Source organism: Anopheles darlingi, chromosome 2 (assembly GCF_943734745.1).
Source record: "Anopheles darlingi chromosome 2, idAnoDarlMG_H_01, whole genome shotgun sequence".
NCBI classification, from domain to species: Eukaryota; Metazoa; Arthropoda; class Insecta; order Diptera; family Culicidae; genus Anopheles; species Anopheles darlingi.
In genome coordinates, this window is record NC_064874.1 from 59,390,283 (window position 1) to 59,407,537 (window position 17,255).

Genomic DNA, 17,255 nt, shown 5'->3' on the forward strand with positions numbered 1-17,255 from the left:
CCAATCTCGTCGAATCGTAACCTGGAGATGCCAGAAGGAGGAGAAGAAGAAGAAACGAGAGAAGGGAATGAAAACGAGTTCCACCGATTAGTGATGGTTTTGGAGTAGCGCCGTAATCTTGTGCAGCACTGAATCTGTGGCGTGGCGTGGCGTAGCGTGTTCCCTTTCGCTAATAAGCCTACCTAGATCGATGAAACCCTAGCGAATGCGGTGCCAGCTCGAGACAGACTAGTGCGAAAGCGATCTAGCAGACCACACCGTACACCGTCATCACCATCACCAACCAACCAAAGTGACCTTAAACAGTAGGCCGCCGTTCTGGCAATTAGAATATCGCGAGCAGACACCACACACTTTGGTGGATCAAAGCTGATCCAGACAGAGGCGGCCACCACCGTTTGGCCACTCGACGAGCACGCACTTCACCACCGGCCAACCACGTTGTGAGTGGTGAGACTGTGTCCGTGCACACTCTGGAGTGGTCCCGTCGCTCTGGGGAGGTGGTAGTGTGGCTACGTGATGCCCTGTCTTCGATTGATGTAAACAACGGTGGCCACTGGCCGGACTCTAACGACCCATCTCAACGTGTACCGCTGCTGCTGCTGCTGCTGGGTGCCAAAATTGGTCTTCTCGTGATCTCGGACGCACAGCAGAGAGAGCGAGCAGGAAAGAGAAAAAAGGGGTCTGCTGCGCAAGAGGCAAACAGATACAGCGTTGATGGCGTTTGCGTCTTCGTTCAATACAACGTCTTTGTTCGTTTCGGAACGGTTGATACTTGGTAGCGATAGGACGAGCCGGCGGTGCGCGGTGCGCAAACGTTAGCGGGATCGCGCAGCTCGGCGGCACTGGAACAACTCACAACACACAAACCACTCCCCGAGGCCGAGGCGCTACTTCAAGGGGGCGACCTTGCACTGCCTTACTTTGCTATGGCAGCAGCGTGGATCACGGTATGAAGTGGCTGCTTGGATTCCGATACAACGGATTCCACTCCGTATACAACCAACACACAGCGTAACCAACACAAGTAGCCATTGATTAGGTGGTTGCCGTACTCGTACTTGAGGCTGTGTAGAAAGGCTTACCCGTAAGCAGGACAACCCACGACGAATCGGCAAATCACTCCCACGGCGGAGATCTGGTAGCAAGCGGACAGCAGGAACACTTGCGCCACGCCTTGGCTTGACTTGGACTTGAAATGAATGAATTTAAAGTCAACCTACAGCGAGCCACGGCCACAGGGAGTTCGTCCAGCGACGACGAGCACCAGTAACAGGGGCTGTTATCACCTCGCTTTACCGAACATGTTACATACGGTGGATAGGTGGGCAGAAGGGTAGGTGGGTGAGGTTGTTCGGTCGCGAATTCTTACGCGTGCGGTACGGTTGACAAACGAGGTGGAGGTGGCTCAATAACAGCAACAACAGCACCACTTGACGAGTATTGATTTGGAAGCAAAAAAAAGAATAACAAAATGGAGAACCAAACAGCAAACACCACCAGCAGCAGCGCGCTAGCTAGCTCAATGTCACCACATGGCCTGCCGTCGGTTGGGGCCGCCGATCGGTATGTCGACGCACCGTGCAACCGCGGAAAAGGAGCATTTGGATGATTCAAGCAGCGCACGAAGCCGCACGTGATTTGCATTACGCGAAAGAATGATGATGGCACAGCGCAGCGGAACGAAGAAGCTGCTTAATTGGATTTGCCAGGTGGTGGAAGGAAAAGGGCAGGGGGGAAGTTTGGTGTTTTTGATGGACCCGGTACGATCGTGTCGATTTCCAGGACTTCACGGTGATGATCATCATGATGCGCTGCGCTAAAGACAGCCTCTTCCTGATGGACCGTTCATCGGGATGACGCTTTCCGTGTGAGAACAGTGTGTGACCGATCTGGTGGACATAAATTATTCAATGAGCACTAGCAGCATTCCGAGCGCGATCGTCAGCGAGCCACCCCACGCACTCAATTAAGCGAGGTTACGTTGGTCAAAGCGGTCGGAATTCGTTCACCAACTGCTACCACCGTGTTAGGCGTTACTTAGCCTAAGGCGATACGCTGATGTTCGGTCCTGGAGGGTGCCCGAGACGGGGACAGAACATTCCGACCAAGATGGCAAACGCATCAAAGTGCAGCGGCCGATCGATGATGGCGCGCGCGTGCACCGAGCGGCGGCATCCCTCGAGACCTACTTTATGGGACCTTCTTTTTCAAACCGATGGCGCAGAAGCCAACATTAGTGTCACGTATGGCTTGCGGCTCGCGGTTCGCGCTTTAATAACTGCTGACAGTTGGCATCCGCCACGGTACCGCCACGCTTAGCCACCGGCTCCTTTGTTGAGGGTCTGCCAGTGCCAGTTGCAACAGCAGAAGCGTGATGCGGATATGTATTTGTCGTGCGTGAATCTAAAGACGGATTATCGTGCCAAATGTGACGCCGGACTGGCCTTTCGTATGCGCTTTATGATGGGTACCCTTTTCCGGGCGTCCCCTTTAGTGTGCGTGCGGATGCGGTTAACGACCTGATTATGATTTTTTGAGCAGCATGGGGGGGATCGGACACCCTGCGTTGATGCAAGCAGATAAAGAGATAGAGAGAAGGCAAATCGAGACAACATGATGCACTCCGTACAAACCACAAGGGGATTATTTTCGTGTGTAGCAGAGTTCCATGTCAGTTTCAATTGATGCCGCTTAAAAACTATGCCTTTTTGGGAGTATTTGTCGTACAGGGCCACATTCTGGTTCTGGTCTTTGATAGAAAAACGGTGGTTATTAAGCTGCACAACATGCTTCGATGCGAGTGCGACGATTCTTGAATGGTCCTTAATTTCCCTAATCCTTTGAATTGGATTACCGTAAAAATGAATAGAATAATGTCAGTGTATCGGGCAAAGCGGAAAAACAAATCGGAGAAGGTCCTCCTTCTACTCGACTTTCTTATCCTCGATAGGTGAGTAATCCTCTAACTTCTTAGTAGTATGAGCGGTAGTCTATTAGTTCATTTGCTATTGATGCGTTTTTTTCGGGGTCTAACTAAACCTGCCTCTCAGAGTGGTTTGAGAGAACTCTTTTATCATCAACGTTCTCGGGAAGTTTGCTTCGTCGTTATCAACTAAATATCCGCGGCTGCGTCATCGTCTTAGTGCTCTCTGTGGCCCAGCTGCTTGGGTTTCCCACTTTCTTTTCCTCTCAAAAGTTATGCAATTGGTGACGAGACTATGCTGTGTACCATTTTTTATCGGCAAATTTCCTGTTCTCATTGCGGTAAGTTAGAATCTACAGTTTGCTATTGCCTAATGATAACGCGCGGCCGTTCTGGGCAGGGCAATGTGTTCAGACTTTCGATTACATACAGTGACCAACTCCACATCGACCGGCAGAACCAGTCGCAAACTTACCGTCCCTTTGGCATAGTCATTTGACTATAGTCAGTGAACCAGGAAAGTAGTGTGACAAAACATTTTGGTGGTTACAATGTTCAACTTAAATCCATGGCTAATAGTGTGTTTAAATTGAACTGCTGCTTCAGAGAAAACACGTGTTGGAATATGGTTTGAGCATAGCTCTGTCTTGGTGTCAAAGGATTTCATAATTAAAGAATAGTTATCATAAAATAGTGAACACTCTTCGTTGTATTAGCTGAATAAGCGATTTTCATCACATGTGTATTCCGTGAATGAAACAAAACGATACAGTGACATCCATTCGATTCATGTAGTCCAATGAATGATTGAGTTCGTTGTTATGTTCGAGTATCAAAAGGCATTGGCAATTAGTCAATTATTCAGCAAAAAGATGGTACGCTGGATAGTTGTTTTGTGTTTATTTGTTATCGGTATTCCAACCGTTTTAAGCCATACCCCATGCGTTGAAGGTAAAGATTATGTAACCATATTTGGTTGATGCCTGTGTATGATGTATATCAGATCTAATTCCATAAGATCACATGATTTAAATGATTTTAAATTTTTATCCAGCTGATGATGATATTTTCGTTGTCGAAGATAACGAACCAGAAATCGAACTACCAAGCGAAAACCCGAATGCAACAGCGGACTATGTAGTGCTGGAGTTTGGTGTGAGCTGGAATGTGACGTGTACATCTAATGAACCAATAGTTTGGACGTATTTTGATGCATCGTACGAATGGGTAAATGAAACTCTTTCAAATCTCTCCTTATGCATTTGCATTGTTAATTGACATCAATTTTAATTCACAGGAACCAGATATCAGCACGACAGACAGCTTTTTGAAAGATTTTTATAGACCTTATAGAAGTGTGCTTCATATTAAAAACACATCTGCCGCAGTTGTTGGTCGGTACTATTGCGTTAATTCTGCGGCTTGGCCAGAGAAACAGAAAATACTATTAGATGCGTTGGTAGCTGACCGTTCGGCTGCCACTCTATATGTATATGTGAATGATCCAGATCAGCATTTGGTTCCTCTTAGAGGGGGACTTATGTTCATTGTTTATCCTGACGAAACTGTTACTATTCCTTGTAAACCATCGAAACCTGGGATGAACCCGGAATTGTGTATCGAAAATAATGTAAGTACGGCAGGTCTAAATGTCTCTCGAAATTGCCATAAGCTGGTTCCTTTTTGGTCTTTTATTCCTCAGACCTGTTTCAATATCACTGATTCAACCAAGGGATTTATACTGCATTATGATGAGTTCAAATCTAAGAGATTACCTTTATACTGCAATTTTAACAACAGCATAGTCTACAATATGTACTTATTTAGAGGTGAGTGTATGTTTATTAGATGTAAGTCTTATGCCATTTCTTCACAAGAGTAGTTCTGAGTATAAATGAGCAGTTTATGATTTGTAAGATAAAAGATAGTAATTTAACAAATTCATCATTTGAAAGCTGTAAGGCGAAAGCTGCTGGTACCTTCAATGAAAGGAATAGAAAATAGGACTGTATACCTTGAAAAGTCCGTCACAATAACTTGCAGTTTCCTGTATGAGTGGCATGTCCCTGAGATCAGATGGAAAGTTCCTCCATATAGTCGACACATCAGAAAGGTAGCTATCAGAGCATTTGTTAGTGTCATTCACTTATAACGGCACTCTCTACTGAAATTTCAGGACGAAAGAATTAAAATTCGTCGCCTAGATGTGATGAAGAACTCGACGGAAACGGGTGAGTATCTTGCTACACAGGAGCTTTTTATAGAAAAGGCCTCGTATGAGGACGACGGAAATTATCGATGCGAAATATCAATCGATGATAACTTTCTATACGATAGTTACAATTTGTACGTTCGCCAATCTGGTAAAGACTATGTAAAGCTAATGGAAAAGACCAAAACTGGAATTATTAACTGGAAGCAAAATGACACTAACATATGGAAACCCATTGAAATAACCGTACAGTATCGATCATATCCTCGAAACATTTCTTATACGTGGTTCAAAAATAACGAAGAAATATTAATTAATGAAACTCGCAACTCGAAATATGTGTTTAAGAAATCTAAATACAATATCAAACTAACGATACTCGAACCGACGGTCCATGATACGGATGTGTACAGCGTTACTGTCCATGCTGGAGACGCATCAAAACGCTGCAATGTATCGGTTTTCGCATACGGTGAGTTTGATGTATGAGTTGAGAGTATGGAATGAACTAGTTACACTTAGTTTTACAGCTAAGCCAACGGTGGAGCTGACTAGTATTGAAGCGGGACCGAACGAAACTGTCCAATATGTATGCAGTAGTACAGGTTATCCTTTGCCAGAGATACAGCTTTGGTTTAAACCTTGCGATGATGTCCCTTGGCAGAACTGTTCCATAGAGGAGACACGGTCAACAGGGTGGAATGAGGTAATATTTAAATAATACTGCTAATGATAATAGCTTGGGTTGCTTTTGTATTTTTACCCATACTTATACCAATACTGATACTGGTTGTGTTAGATTATGGACATAGACTGCGAACGAGCGGAAGAATACGTTGATTTCATCGTCTCGCGTCTACATAGCTGCAGCCAATCAGCCAGGTGTGGTGTATTGTGCAGCTCAAAATTCGGAGGGAAATAAAACTGTGCAAGCGGATTTGCTTATCAGTGATATGATAAGGGAGAAAGTCGTCTTGAAACGCGTACATCCCCAAACGATAGCGACCATCGGAGACGACGTAACGATTTCCTGTTCTGCTTTGGTTTACTATTACACCAATAAGACATTTTTTGAGTACAAGGGTAAAAAGCTGAACGAATCCTATCGAATAATGGTTTCAGACGCAGAATATATTGGAAGTCCATCATTCGCTTGGAAGGCAATGTTTACCATAAAAAATGTGACTCTGCAAGACTCCGATAACATTTCATGTTTCGTGGAGGATAGAAATGGAAAAATCACTCATGAAGACATGCATTTGGAGATTACAGCACCCACCATTCCAAGCTTAGTTTCACAACCGGAAAACCAAAGTCTCTCATTTAATGAGGGTGACAGTCTTGAGCTCTCTTGCATTACAAGTGGAATACCGGATCCCGAAGTCACGTGGTTCAAGGATGGAGAGTCAATTTTGGTGAACAATAGCACAGACATATTAACAAAGAATGGAAAGAGTAGAAGTGTGCTCTTCATCAAAAGTTTGAAGCAAAACAATACTGGCCGGTATGAATGTATGGCAAAAAACAAGATGAGCAATGTTACAAAATCTTGGATAGTTAAAATACCCCTTTAGCACATGTTCTTTGATTAATGGAAATCAAAAGAATAGCTTTTATTTACTTTCATTCGTTTTACCTTTCATTTAACCTGTTCGTAACCACCTTTGCCTGTATTCCGTGTTCTATAGCGTAACATCTTGGAAGACACAGTTTTTATATTTCGTCACTCTTCATTCCTCATTCGGCACGTGCCAATATTTAAGTAGCAAAATGCTTACTTACTTATTTGTATTAACATAAATTTCTACAGTCGGCTTAATTTTGTGTGTGAACGATTTCAATAAACATACAAATAGCATAACAGTCTCTCTCTCTCTCGCAATTGATTTTGAAAGGATGAAGAATTTGAAGAAAGATATAATTAAACGAGAAAAGAAGCCATGCGATGCCAGAAAAGCCTTTCAAATATTGTCGAATTTGATCAGGCTGGTAAGAATGACCATGATCAATTCAGGCCGTGTGAAGATGAATGGAACATTTTTAAGCTTGCTTGCAGTTCATTATAACGCTAGATAGGGCCATTCACGACCTAAGGGCTTCGAAAACCAGCAGCATACGGCTGGCTGATAGTTGCTGCATTATTGATCAAATTACTTTGTATTAATTGGTGCTTATCGAGTCAACCTCGAATAGTTTTAACGAAAGCGAAGGTCCCCGCAGATTATCTCTTTCAGCAGCAGGATTATGGAGTTCCTCCAGTGGTTTGTTTTAACATATATAAGGACGGAAGAGCCGTACGTTTAGCCTCCAGTGGTTGCTCTGTTTTGATCAACTCTGATCAGCGACGATCATCTATTGAGTTGGTTTAACATTAAAATATTTATCGCGGTGTTGCGGTGTTTATTAACATTTCTCAGGGATATTGTAACCGATTTCAATCGAATTAATATATCTTCGCGACAAGTAGTAGCAACAGGTACACTTTATCCAGTTAGTAAGAGCACCATCAGTTTTCCAGAAAATCTCCAAGGATCAACCGAGTAAAAAACGATCAAATCAAATTGAGCTTCATGTGCTTTCTGCCTAGGTGGCGCTAGATTATACTTCTTTCTCGCTCTCGCAAAAAAAGCGAACAAAAAAGAGAACACAATAAGCGCCCTCTACAGGCACAACGGCGAAGCTCCGTGATTGGTTTTGTTTGATTTGGCCGTTTTTTGCGTGGTTTCTTAGGCCTAGCGGATAAAAAATATTAATTAATTAATCAATTAAAACGAGGTTTTTCATGAATCGTAGTCACTCGCGACACTTGTCCATATTTTTGTAAAGACACTACAAGAGACTCTAAGTAATGTCTTGGTATAGATACAGGCTTGCTAGAATCAGGATATAATGAAAGTCCTGTGTTAAAGAAAACTTATTTTAATGCTACATTTTCACTTCATTTCTGTTCAATAACCCACTCAACCAATTTACCAACGAAAATCAAGCAACCTAATCTCTCCTTGCTCCTTTGGAGAATAATTTCCTTTAGCGGCACTCCAGCCTCGGTGCTCAACGCCCGATAAAATAGTCCTTTTTTTTGTGAAGTTCAAGGCGTTATTTAACATACTTCCCGTGATCCCATTTACATGAAATATGAATCGTTTTGTTGGATAATTGACTGCTTTTTTAATGGTAAGATTGACTATCTATCGCTCATTACAGGTTTGTTTCTTAGTAGTGAAAAACTCAAGCAATCGATTTTCACAATCTTCTCACAAGAAAATATTGTAATGCCCAAACAAAATGGCAAACGCTTAGTAGCTGAGTTGAATTATATATTGGATGTATCGAAATACACGACAGCAGACAAGAGAAGTTTCTGGCAGAGATTGCCGATAGTCGTTGGAATGTTTCAACGCAACGAGCATGGAAATTAAACCGATTATTAATTAAGCGATTATCACCTATTTGGCCGTACTTTGGCCATACTTATTTTGGGTTCAGGTATAGCTAGGTTTTTGAGTTAATCTTTATGAAAATTACGAGTGTACCAATAAGAAAAAATAACTTTATCAATCGCTTTAAAAACATTTTTATACACTCTTTCACTACAAACCGTTCGCGCTCGTGAGAAGATAAACGTTTGTTATCTAACACGAATCTCAAAGTCCGGTAAATCGTACCACGCTCAAAAGATTAACAAACCTTCCGGAACTTCCGGCCAGTATCCGGTTCGGTGAGGATTTAATTTATGTTACACTTATGTTTAGCCAATTCCAGCGGGAACACGCGCTTAGCCCACGGTAAAGGGTCACCCCAAGAAGTGTCATTTCGAGCATAACACAAATAAGTAGATTAGTCCGCCTCCACTTCACGGTAGCAGCCCTTCCCTTACCGACCAGAAACCGAAAAAAAACACGTACCTTGGTTCATTGTGTCGCTTCATGAAATATTCATGCGTTTCTAGCGCATCGTTCGCAGGCGGTTCACAGACGATGCGGGGCCGCATGATCGTGCGCCCGTAGATGGACAGCTCGGACGAGAGGAACTCCCCGTCACCGAACGATTCCTGCTTCCGACGCTTCGGAGGACAGATGAAATCGCGCTCCGACATTGTGTCTTGATCTACAGAAAACGAGAACATGAAATGGTGAGAGTGAGGAGACAGCCGAGATCCCGGGGATACCACGCCCGCCCGCCACACTTACCGGAAGGTGTTTCGACGCGGATCACCGATTCCGCGTCCGAGCCACCGGAACTCCAGACATGATCGTACTGTGACCAGCTGAGTGGCTGCTGTTGTTGCTGTTGCTGTTGGTGCTCCTGCTCCTCTCGGTGATGCTCCTCGTCCTCATCATCGTCCTCCGATTCCGTCGATCCGCAGCGTTGATCCTTATCGTCATCGTCGGACGTTTCCTCGACGATCGTCTCGAGCATGCGGCTCGCGTTGCCATTGCCGTGGCCAGCGTTCGCTTCCGTTGCCTCGGCGTACGCCGGCAGCCAAGGGAACGAAATGTCATCCGCTACATCGAAAATGTTCTGCTCCATCGCGGCACCTTAAGCTCAGCTCCTCATCTTCCGTTGGCTGCTACTCTCCTCCTGAGGAAAATAGAAGGAAGAAAAAACATGGAGATGTTAGTTCTGGTGTTGTGGGTTTGTGAATGAAAATGCCAAACTAAAGCGTGAATTCCAAGTCGATGATTCCGGTGACACACTTTTGGTATCCTCATCGATGCCGGTTCGGCACGAATGAGGATCGTTCCAACCCCCCGGGGGGGTTTGTCCCGTTCGAAGCTAAAATGAAGTCGATCGTGACATTTCGATAAACTCCCGCATCAGCATCTTCTGCAGCAACAGCAGCAGCGCCGGAAGCCTTCAAGGTGCAATCGCCCCAGCCTTTTGTTTCTTCTCCGCTTGGCGAACGAAACGATGGCGAATGATCGTTCATCACATTTTCGCAAACTCATTTTGCCATTTACCACCACTTTCAGCACACGATGTTGTTGCTGCTGCTGATGGTGGTGGTGATGGGAACGATGAGGATCGCCAAGCCTCCTCTGGAGGATCGTTTCATAACGCTCGAACCTCATTTTGCTAGCCTTCTCCTCTTCAGTTCTCATTGGGCCTTTCGTGCCTTTCGAGAAGGGCACTTGGCTTGGCAGTGCTGCTGAGCATAACAGACACACCTGGAACACTTATTCTACTTCTTTCACGCTGGAGATCAACTCGTTGGTGCAGTGTTTGCTGCCGCTCTGGCAGCTCGAAGCAAACTTGGTAATCAATCTTAGAGCACGGCGATCGGCGATCGAGCGATCGAAGCAGATCGAATTGATTTTTGATTTACACTCCAGGGCCACGAACGATGCAAATGAACGCAAAGCCCGATCTCTCCGGCGGCGGCCTAATCCCTTTCGTAAATCAATTCAACCCCCGCACGGAATCTATCTGTCCTGTTTAGCTTTGGATTGGTTTGTTCGCTGGAACACACACACACACACACACACACTGAGCACTGAAAGCGTACGGTTTGAGTGGCATTCCGAGGGGCATTCGAAGCGCAACTCAGCAACACAACGGTGATAGAAAGCTGAAAACCGGTGCCGGTAAAGAGACGAACATCGAGCACAACACAACACAAAACGGCGGAGTTCCAGAAGCAAAAAAAAAGCCACTTGGAATCCATTTTGGGACGTGGCCAGCTGGCCAAAAAACAAGCAAACACAAAACCCATAATAAACCCCGCAGCCATCGCCGTCTTTTGCGTTCGTCGTTTGTCAACGATCAACGCGGCGATTGTTTTGCTTTTGGAGAGATGATGGTCCCAATTGGACTGGCGAGCGGTACTTCGGTGGTACACCAATTAGCCAGGGTCTGTGCCTCGCTGTGCCTCAAACTTTACGTGAACGAGTGCTCGAGTGCGATCAGTTAAACATTAGATGACCACACACAATGGTGTGTGTGTTTGGCACAAATGGAGCGACATGCTCAAAAGACAATTGCAAATCGTCGTTGATTGCCCTTTGTTGGTTTGTTGCTAGAACTCCACCTAAACATACAGCAGCAGCTGATACTCACGAGGCACCAGCAGAGGGCAACAACATATATGCAAATCGGATACGATGGCATACGCCGTGAAGTGAAATATGGCGAAAGCAAACGGTACACGTTGTAGCGACGGTGTTAGACATGGTGTATACAAGCGCGAGTCACATGCGGTCACATCGATCAGCGAGATGTCACCGTGTCCTCCCTATTGGGAGGTAGCCCAACGTCTGGGTAAGGTGATAGCTTCCGGGCACGTGCAGCCCGGTATATCACGCGTTATTCGGGCGGCGAAAGGTGGACGATGGTTAGCGCGCGCGTCAATATCCCTTCACCGGCGCACGATCAATCAGCGTGTATTGTGTAAGCAAAGTGAAAATTGGAATCTAAAAAGGTGTTATATCAAGGGTGGGGACCAGCTGGACCGAGCTACTAAACGATCTGTCGGTCAAACACTTGATTGGTTTTTTTCGAAATGAAAGCCGTGACGGTATCACACGTAATTAATTATACAAAGTTTTTCTGCGTCACAATTAACGATTGAGAGGGGTAGCGTTATGAAAGGATCGTTTGTGGGTTTTCACGTAGAACGAAGATAGATGTGGAAGTAGATACGGTTAGCAATACAGTCGTATATATGTTAATAATTGGTTGCAGGTAGATTGTGTGTCGTCTTATAGATTGTAATAACTTGGAAGATTCAACTGCCTCTCTTTGCTATGCAGCAAGCATTTCAAAATGTTTAGCTCCTTCATATTTATAAATTTATTTAGACTGTAAATGAGCTAGTCAATGAAAGCACATAATTCTATAGGAATGATCTAATTGAATACTGGAGTTATTCTAATTATTCTAATTGACGCATCACAGTTTTAAATGGGTCAATGCAATGCTGTAAAGTCAGCAGCTTCCAGTAAATTCAAAATCTATGATTTGCAGAAATCAGCTTACAAGATGACGATTGGAGATCTTGAGCTGTAGCTACCAAATTAAGGTTGCTTGCTGGCCGAGATCAAAGTCTATGCATTAGTGATCATTTTCCAAGATAACGGGAGGCTAAGTATTGCAATTCTTTTCGGTTAGGTAGTTTAAGGGTTGTTATACAAAACATAGCGGATCCTTGAGAACGTATAAATCCAATGTAAATTCAATTTTTGATTGTGTTATAAACGAATTTTACCACAGTTTCCCAACATTTCGCTCATCGCAAACATAGGTTTGGGTCATTTACTAGCAATTTTGTGTATGCTTCAAGTAATTTCGCAGAACACTTTGCTAAATTCTTCTTTAGCTTTATGCAATTCCAATTTTCCTTCCTTTTTCTTAATCAAAATACATTCTCCTGCCACCGTTTAGTAGTTTGCAAGAGCAAATTGATAAATAAACAACAAACGAAAATAAAACTCTTTAAACGAAGTAAAATCCAAAATGTAAGCGAATAAATCATAGATGAAACGAGTAGAACGCCGTTAAGAAATATTATCAAGTTAGGCAACAATCATGACCATTTGGATAACTTACTAACTTGGAAATTATAGTTGATAAAACTCCCAAGATGCTACAGAAAGTATATTATTGAAACCAACATTTCTTCTCATTTGCTCAGTTCTATCATTGTAATGATAATTCCTTTAATCATGTTTGTGATGTGATAAAAGAGTAGCAAAAGAATTAAAAAATATACGATGTCAATAAAATCGAAATTGATAGTTTGGTTTCCATGTTGTTACACTAATTGTTCTTTACAATTGGAAAGGTAAGTGACCGCACAACACACGACATAATCCCGGATAGCGATACAGTAAACGATACGGGGAACGCAATTTGTCCATCAATGTGGTTCGATCACAGTTATTTTCAATTTCAAATACCTTTCCTGCAATGCGATAACCGTCTGATGAGGACTACTCCATCGCGCATCACATATGCAGCTGCATAAAAAAAACCTGAACCACTCTCGGCAACCAAACTCACTTAATGAGCAGCTAACAGGCCGGATAAACACTTTCGATTTGTACTGACCAACAACAGCACATCAGCAGCGTTACCGTTTTTTTTGTTGTTTGCCAGTCCCAGTTTGTTGCAACAAGATGCAAAAGAAAAGCCAAACGACAGCTATCACCATCAACGCCGACCATTCCATCGATCGTGCCATGGCGGACGTATTTCTTTCTATTGATTTGAACGAAACGAATGAGAGGTACCGCGTTGGCTCGCTGGAAACGCACGGGGAGAAAATGAATTGCCGCGCAATTGGCCAGCATAAAAAAAAGAACGAGGAATTCCAAGCTTTTCCGAGCTCGTTTCTCGCTGGTTACTGCACCACTTCCGGCTGCACCACTGCGCACTGCAACTGCCGTAAAGCTTGCCCACAAGGCTGCCACACTGTTTTGCATTTTTACCTCTTCCCTCACTCCTGTCGGTCTATGGGACCCATTTCGTAAATTATACAGCCGAAACTCCTATTGGTTATGGTGCCGAAACGACTGACCAGGCGCAGCGCAGGCTTTTTGGTGGGCGAGAGAGGGGTCTCCATAATGCAATATTGATTTTTACTGTTTCGCATCTTTTGTGCTTTCGTGCTTTACTGTCGGCGGAAGTGCCACGGATCGGATCGTGGATCACCCTTCTACCGGCATTCGTAATGGCAAGTTATGCAAAAATTTCGCATTTCGCCACGGTGACCAACGGCGCTTTCCATTGGCGCAACAGATTGATCGGTTTGTTTGTCGAGTAAAGCTGCTTCTAATTGGTTCCTCTAGGCATACCGCGGATGATGATCTTTTTAAAGAAAAACATTTTTTCTGTCGCAGAATGGTCTTGCAGTTCTCTGCATCGATAGCATCGACTTCTTCACAGAATTCCAATATTCTGTAGCGTTGCTAGCGATCTTTCTATGAAATGGCAAAGTTATTCAATTAGTGTCACCACGACCGTGAATGGCTCATAAACTAATCGCATTAGGAAGCTGAAGCAATCAATGTAATAGTTTGAAATGTGGCCTTTGACCGCCATTAGGGTCTGAGCGCCACGCAGGGGCCTTGATTTTGATGCAAAATATCCTATTCCTGAAGAATGTACAGTACTTACTAAGTACACTTTATCGATCTTTATACCAAGCGTAGTTAAGATCAATTTGGCTCCATTATCCTCTTCGCAAACATTTGCTAAAGCAGATAAATAACAAACAGCTTTCACTTCGATTGGCAAACATGAGCTTCAAATGACACATGCCGTGCGAAAAAAATTACAAAACGAGTATCGCAATGCCGATACTACAATCTTGCGCTCCTATAGCGAATCGAGCGATCGATCGATCGTTTGTGGTGGGAACAGTCGACGTCAATGAGCCATTTGGCCGTTATTATTGATTATCGTTTCAACCAATTTACTCCCCGTTAAAGCAAGCGAGTCCACCTTGTCCCCGTGGTGGATATGTGTGCCGGCCACTTTTGCATCCATCAACCCGAACAGCATCCGCCCGTGGGTGTTCCGTGTTGCATAACGGACCCCTTCTTCTGCGCTGCATTGATTGGCGAAGCGATTGCGAGATGCAACAGGGGCCTTAGCGTTCGTTTCGGGGTGCAACAATGGCAAAGGAAGCTGTCCAGCTTTTAGATTTCACTCACAGCTTGACGTCGTTTTGCATCCCGTTCCCCATGTCCCACTTTGTTTGTAACGTGGTCTCTACATACATCTGTCGTAATTAAGCGAATAACACTTCCTAACTGCCAAAAGGCCAAATAGCTCAGTAGGCGAGAAAATTACAAAATAAATATTTGTACACTATTCATTCAATTAAGTTGGTAGTGATAAGGATTTTCACTGTACTGTACGGAAGACGAGGTCCTTACTAGGACAAGCAAAAGATGTGTATAAGCTACAGAAAGATGACATAAGTGACACTTTTCAGAGGAAGCTGCAATCTCGAAGAATATCAACCGATTTGGGACAATCACAAACCAGGTATCACATCGACGACAAAACGCGATCGCGGTACCATTGGAACCGTTTTCCTGATTCCGCGATGACGCCAGTCAATAAATTATAATCACGTTCCACGTCGCACCGAGGCCACAACAGCCAGCGCATAAAAGCGTTAGATTAGGCAATCCAAGAAGTGAGAAGAAAACCGAAACCTTCTGGGCCCGGAATCGCAACTCGAGAGGAAATGGACAGCAATGGTGCTAGTGGTGGCGACGACGGCGGCTGCGACGGTGGTTGGTTTTATGGAGTTCTTTCGCGCTGAGCTAAGCAAGACGTTGGCCACATTGTGCCAAAGCTTTTAGACGCATTCGTTGTTTTTTTTTCTTCTATTTTTTATGTGTGTCGCGCTCGCTCGCGAAACAGTGACTTTGCATTTACTTTGCTTGCGGTTTCTAGTCCGACCGTCGACGACAACAATCGGTCGCTTTTATGATGACCGGCAGTAAGAGCGTGATGGTTTTGTGGTGCCGGTTCCCACGCCCGCAAGGCTCGCCTTGGTCTTCTTGGTTCGTTGTCCCTTTCCTGTTCCCGTCGATTCATTCTTTGCGCAAATTTTTACGCAGCTAATGGAGTTCTAGTCGCGGTGTTCGCGTACGCGCATTCCTCCAACCCTTTCAGTGGCTCAGTGGAAGCCCCCACAGCGCCAGATAGAAGTGAAATGATATCCGAGACGAGTGCCGCACGCATCCTGCGGCCATTCAACTCACGCGCAAATCGATGGATTTGTGAATTTGCAAACATAACTCATTCACGCGATCGTCGCATCGTACCGCATCGCGAGAGAGCCAATCTGCATCTTAATTTATTGCAACAAAATGGCCACATTCCGTGTGTTCGATTTTCCGTGCATACGTGCGTGCGTGTGTATGGTGCGATTGGGTTGCAACATCGAGCAGTCGATAGGTGCGATGCGGTTACGGAATGCGTCGCGCTCACTATCCGTCGCGACCATACGGTGGTCAACCGTGGCTATCGTGGCGTGTCAAGGATATACCAGACACGCCGGACCATTCTTAGGGGGGGAGAGGAAGACAAAACCAAAACCAAAAAAAAGGAGAGAAAAAAACGAAAACCGATCCTAACGGCGAACCGGTTGATCGAGCTCCGCGTGATCGTGATCGGCATGCAGCATGCTTCGGATGGAGCCCCGGCCCCCGGTCTGTTTGTGGCTTGTTGTTGTCGAACCACAACGCCTTCGATTGACTTGAGCGGGCTGTCTGTGTATGCGTGTGTTTGTGTGCATGAATGTGAAATTAAACACCGACGCAGATACGCAGAAATTCAACCAGCCAACCAGCGGAAGGTGGTGGCCAACACCAAAACTTTCACTCGATCTCGTTTCGCCAGTTGGTGGGCTTCACCAACTCATCGGTCTAGGCTCCCTGCCCCATAGCACCAAGCAGCTCTCCAATTGGCGCTTCCCACTCATCATCGGGCTCATCTGTATCTGCATCCCCGGACTCAGACTCAGACCCATGGAGCCCTTTTTTTTCTCTCTCACTCTTTCGCTGTACAATTTCACCCACGAATTTCCATTTCCATTGCTGCCTCCTGCTGTTATGCTGCCACCGTTTGCATATATTAGCGCCAGAGTCGCGAGTGCAACGTTCCAAGTGCGTGCGTGCGTGCGTGCGTGCGTGCGTGCGTGCGTGCGTGACAAAAGTCAACTATTCAACTTTCTGTGCCGGCGTGACCTGGCCGGTGGATGACATCTTGTGACGCGATGTGCTTCGGGGCAGGAGGAGAGTGCCGGTTGGAGATGGCAGCTGTGATAGCATTATCTGACTTCCCACAGATTGCAGATCTACCCCTTTGGAGGAAAGGCTGGAAATCATTTAATTGGCAGAGAGCAGAGCAGAAGGCCGTGATTGTTGGCGTGACGTTTCCAGTCCATGCTGGTGGCCGGGTCGTACGACGGTTTACGATTGTGAATTCAAATTGTTCATAAGCACCACAGCTAGAGACAGTTGTTGTAGAGCAGTTCCCCTTGGTTTCTGCTACTTGCAGCTGGTGTAACTGGTGCGACCGGCGCATAGCTTTCTTCATCCGTTCGCTCACACGTGGCTTACAGTCAAGGTTGTGCCGTTCGGTTGTCAAGTTGCAGAA

The 17,255-nt window shown here is 45.0% G+C and overlaps 2 protein-coding genes and 1 long non-coding RNA gene across 8 annotated transcripts in view; 2 read left to right on the plus strand and 1 right to left on the minus strand.

Moving 5' to 3' along the window:
* LOC125949897 (serine-rich adhesin for platelets) overlaps positions 1-17,255 on the minus strand; it is a 92,922-nt gene that overhangs the window by 57,509 nt on the left and 18,158 nt on the right. For all 6 annotated transcript variants that reach the window (XM_049677352.1, XM_049677351.1, XM_049677353.1 and 3 more), the window contains 3 exons: positions 9,329-9,719; positions 9,044-9,245; positions 1-21 (listed from right to left, as the gene is read on the minus strand). The exon at positions 1-21 is cut by the window's left edge and continues 3,520 nt beyond it. In XM_049677352.1, the coding sequence (XP_049533309.1) occupies positions 1-21; positions 9,044-9,245; positions 9,329-9,668 (563 nt within the window). In that variant the 5' untranslated portion in view covers positions 9,669-9,719. The remainder of the gene's footprint in view (positions 22-9,043; positions 9,246-9,328; positions 9,720-17,255) is intronic.
* LOC125949952 (uncharacterized) lies at positions 4,429-5,371 on the plus strand. The gene is made up of 5 exons (XM_049677463.1): positions 4,429-4,556; positions 4,629-4,755; positions 4,882-5,039; positions 5,103-5,157; positions 5,264-5,371. Exons 1-5 carry the CDS (start codon positions 4,467-4,469, stop codon positions 5,302-5,304), a joined length of 471 nt encoding a protein of 156 aa, XP_049533420.1. The 5' UTR covers positions 4,429-4,466; the 3' UTR covers positions 5,305-5,371.
* Positions 5,405-6,081, plus strand: LOC125949957 (uncharacterized). Its single transcript, XR_007468690.1, has 3 exons — positions 5,405-5,610; positions 5,669-5,844; positions 5,951-6,081. It is a non-coding gene; the product is annotated as an uncharacterized LOC125949957 (long non-coding RNA).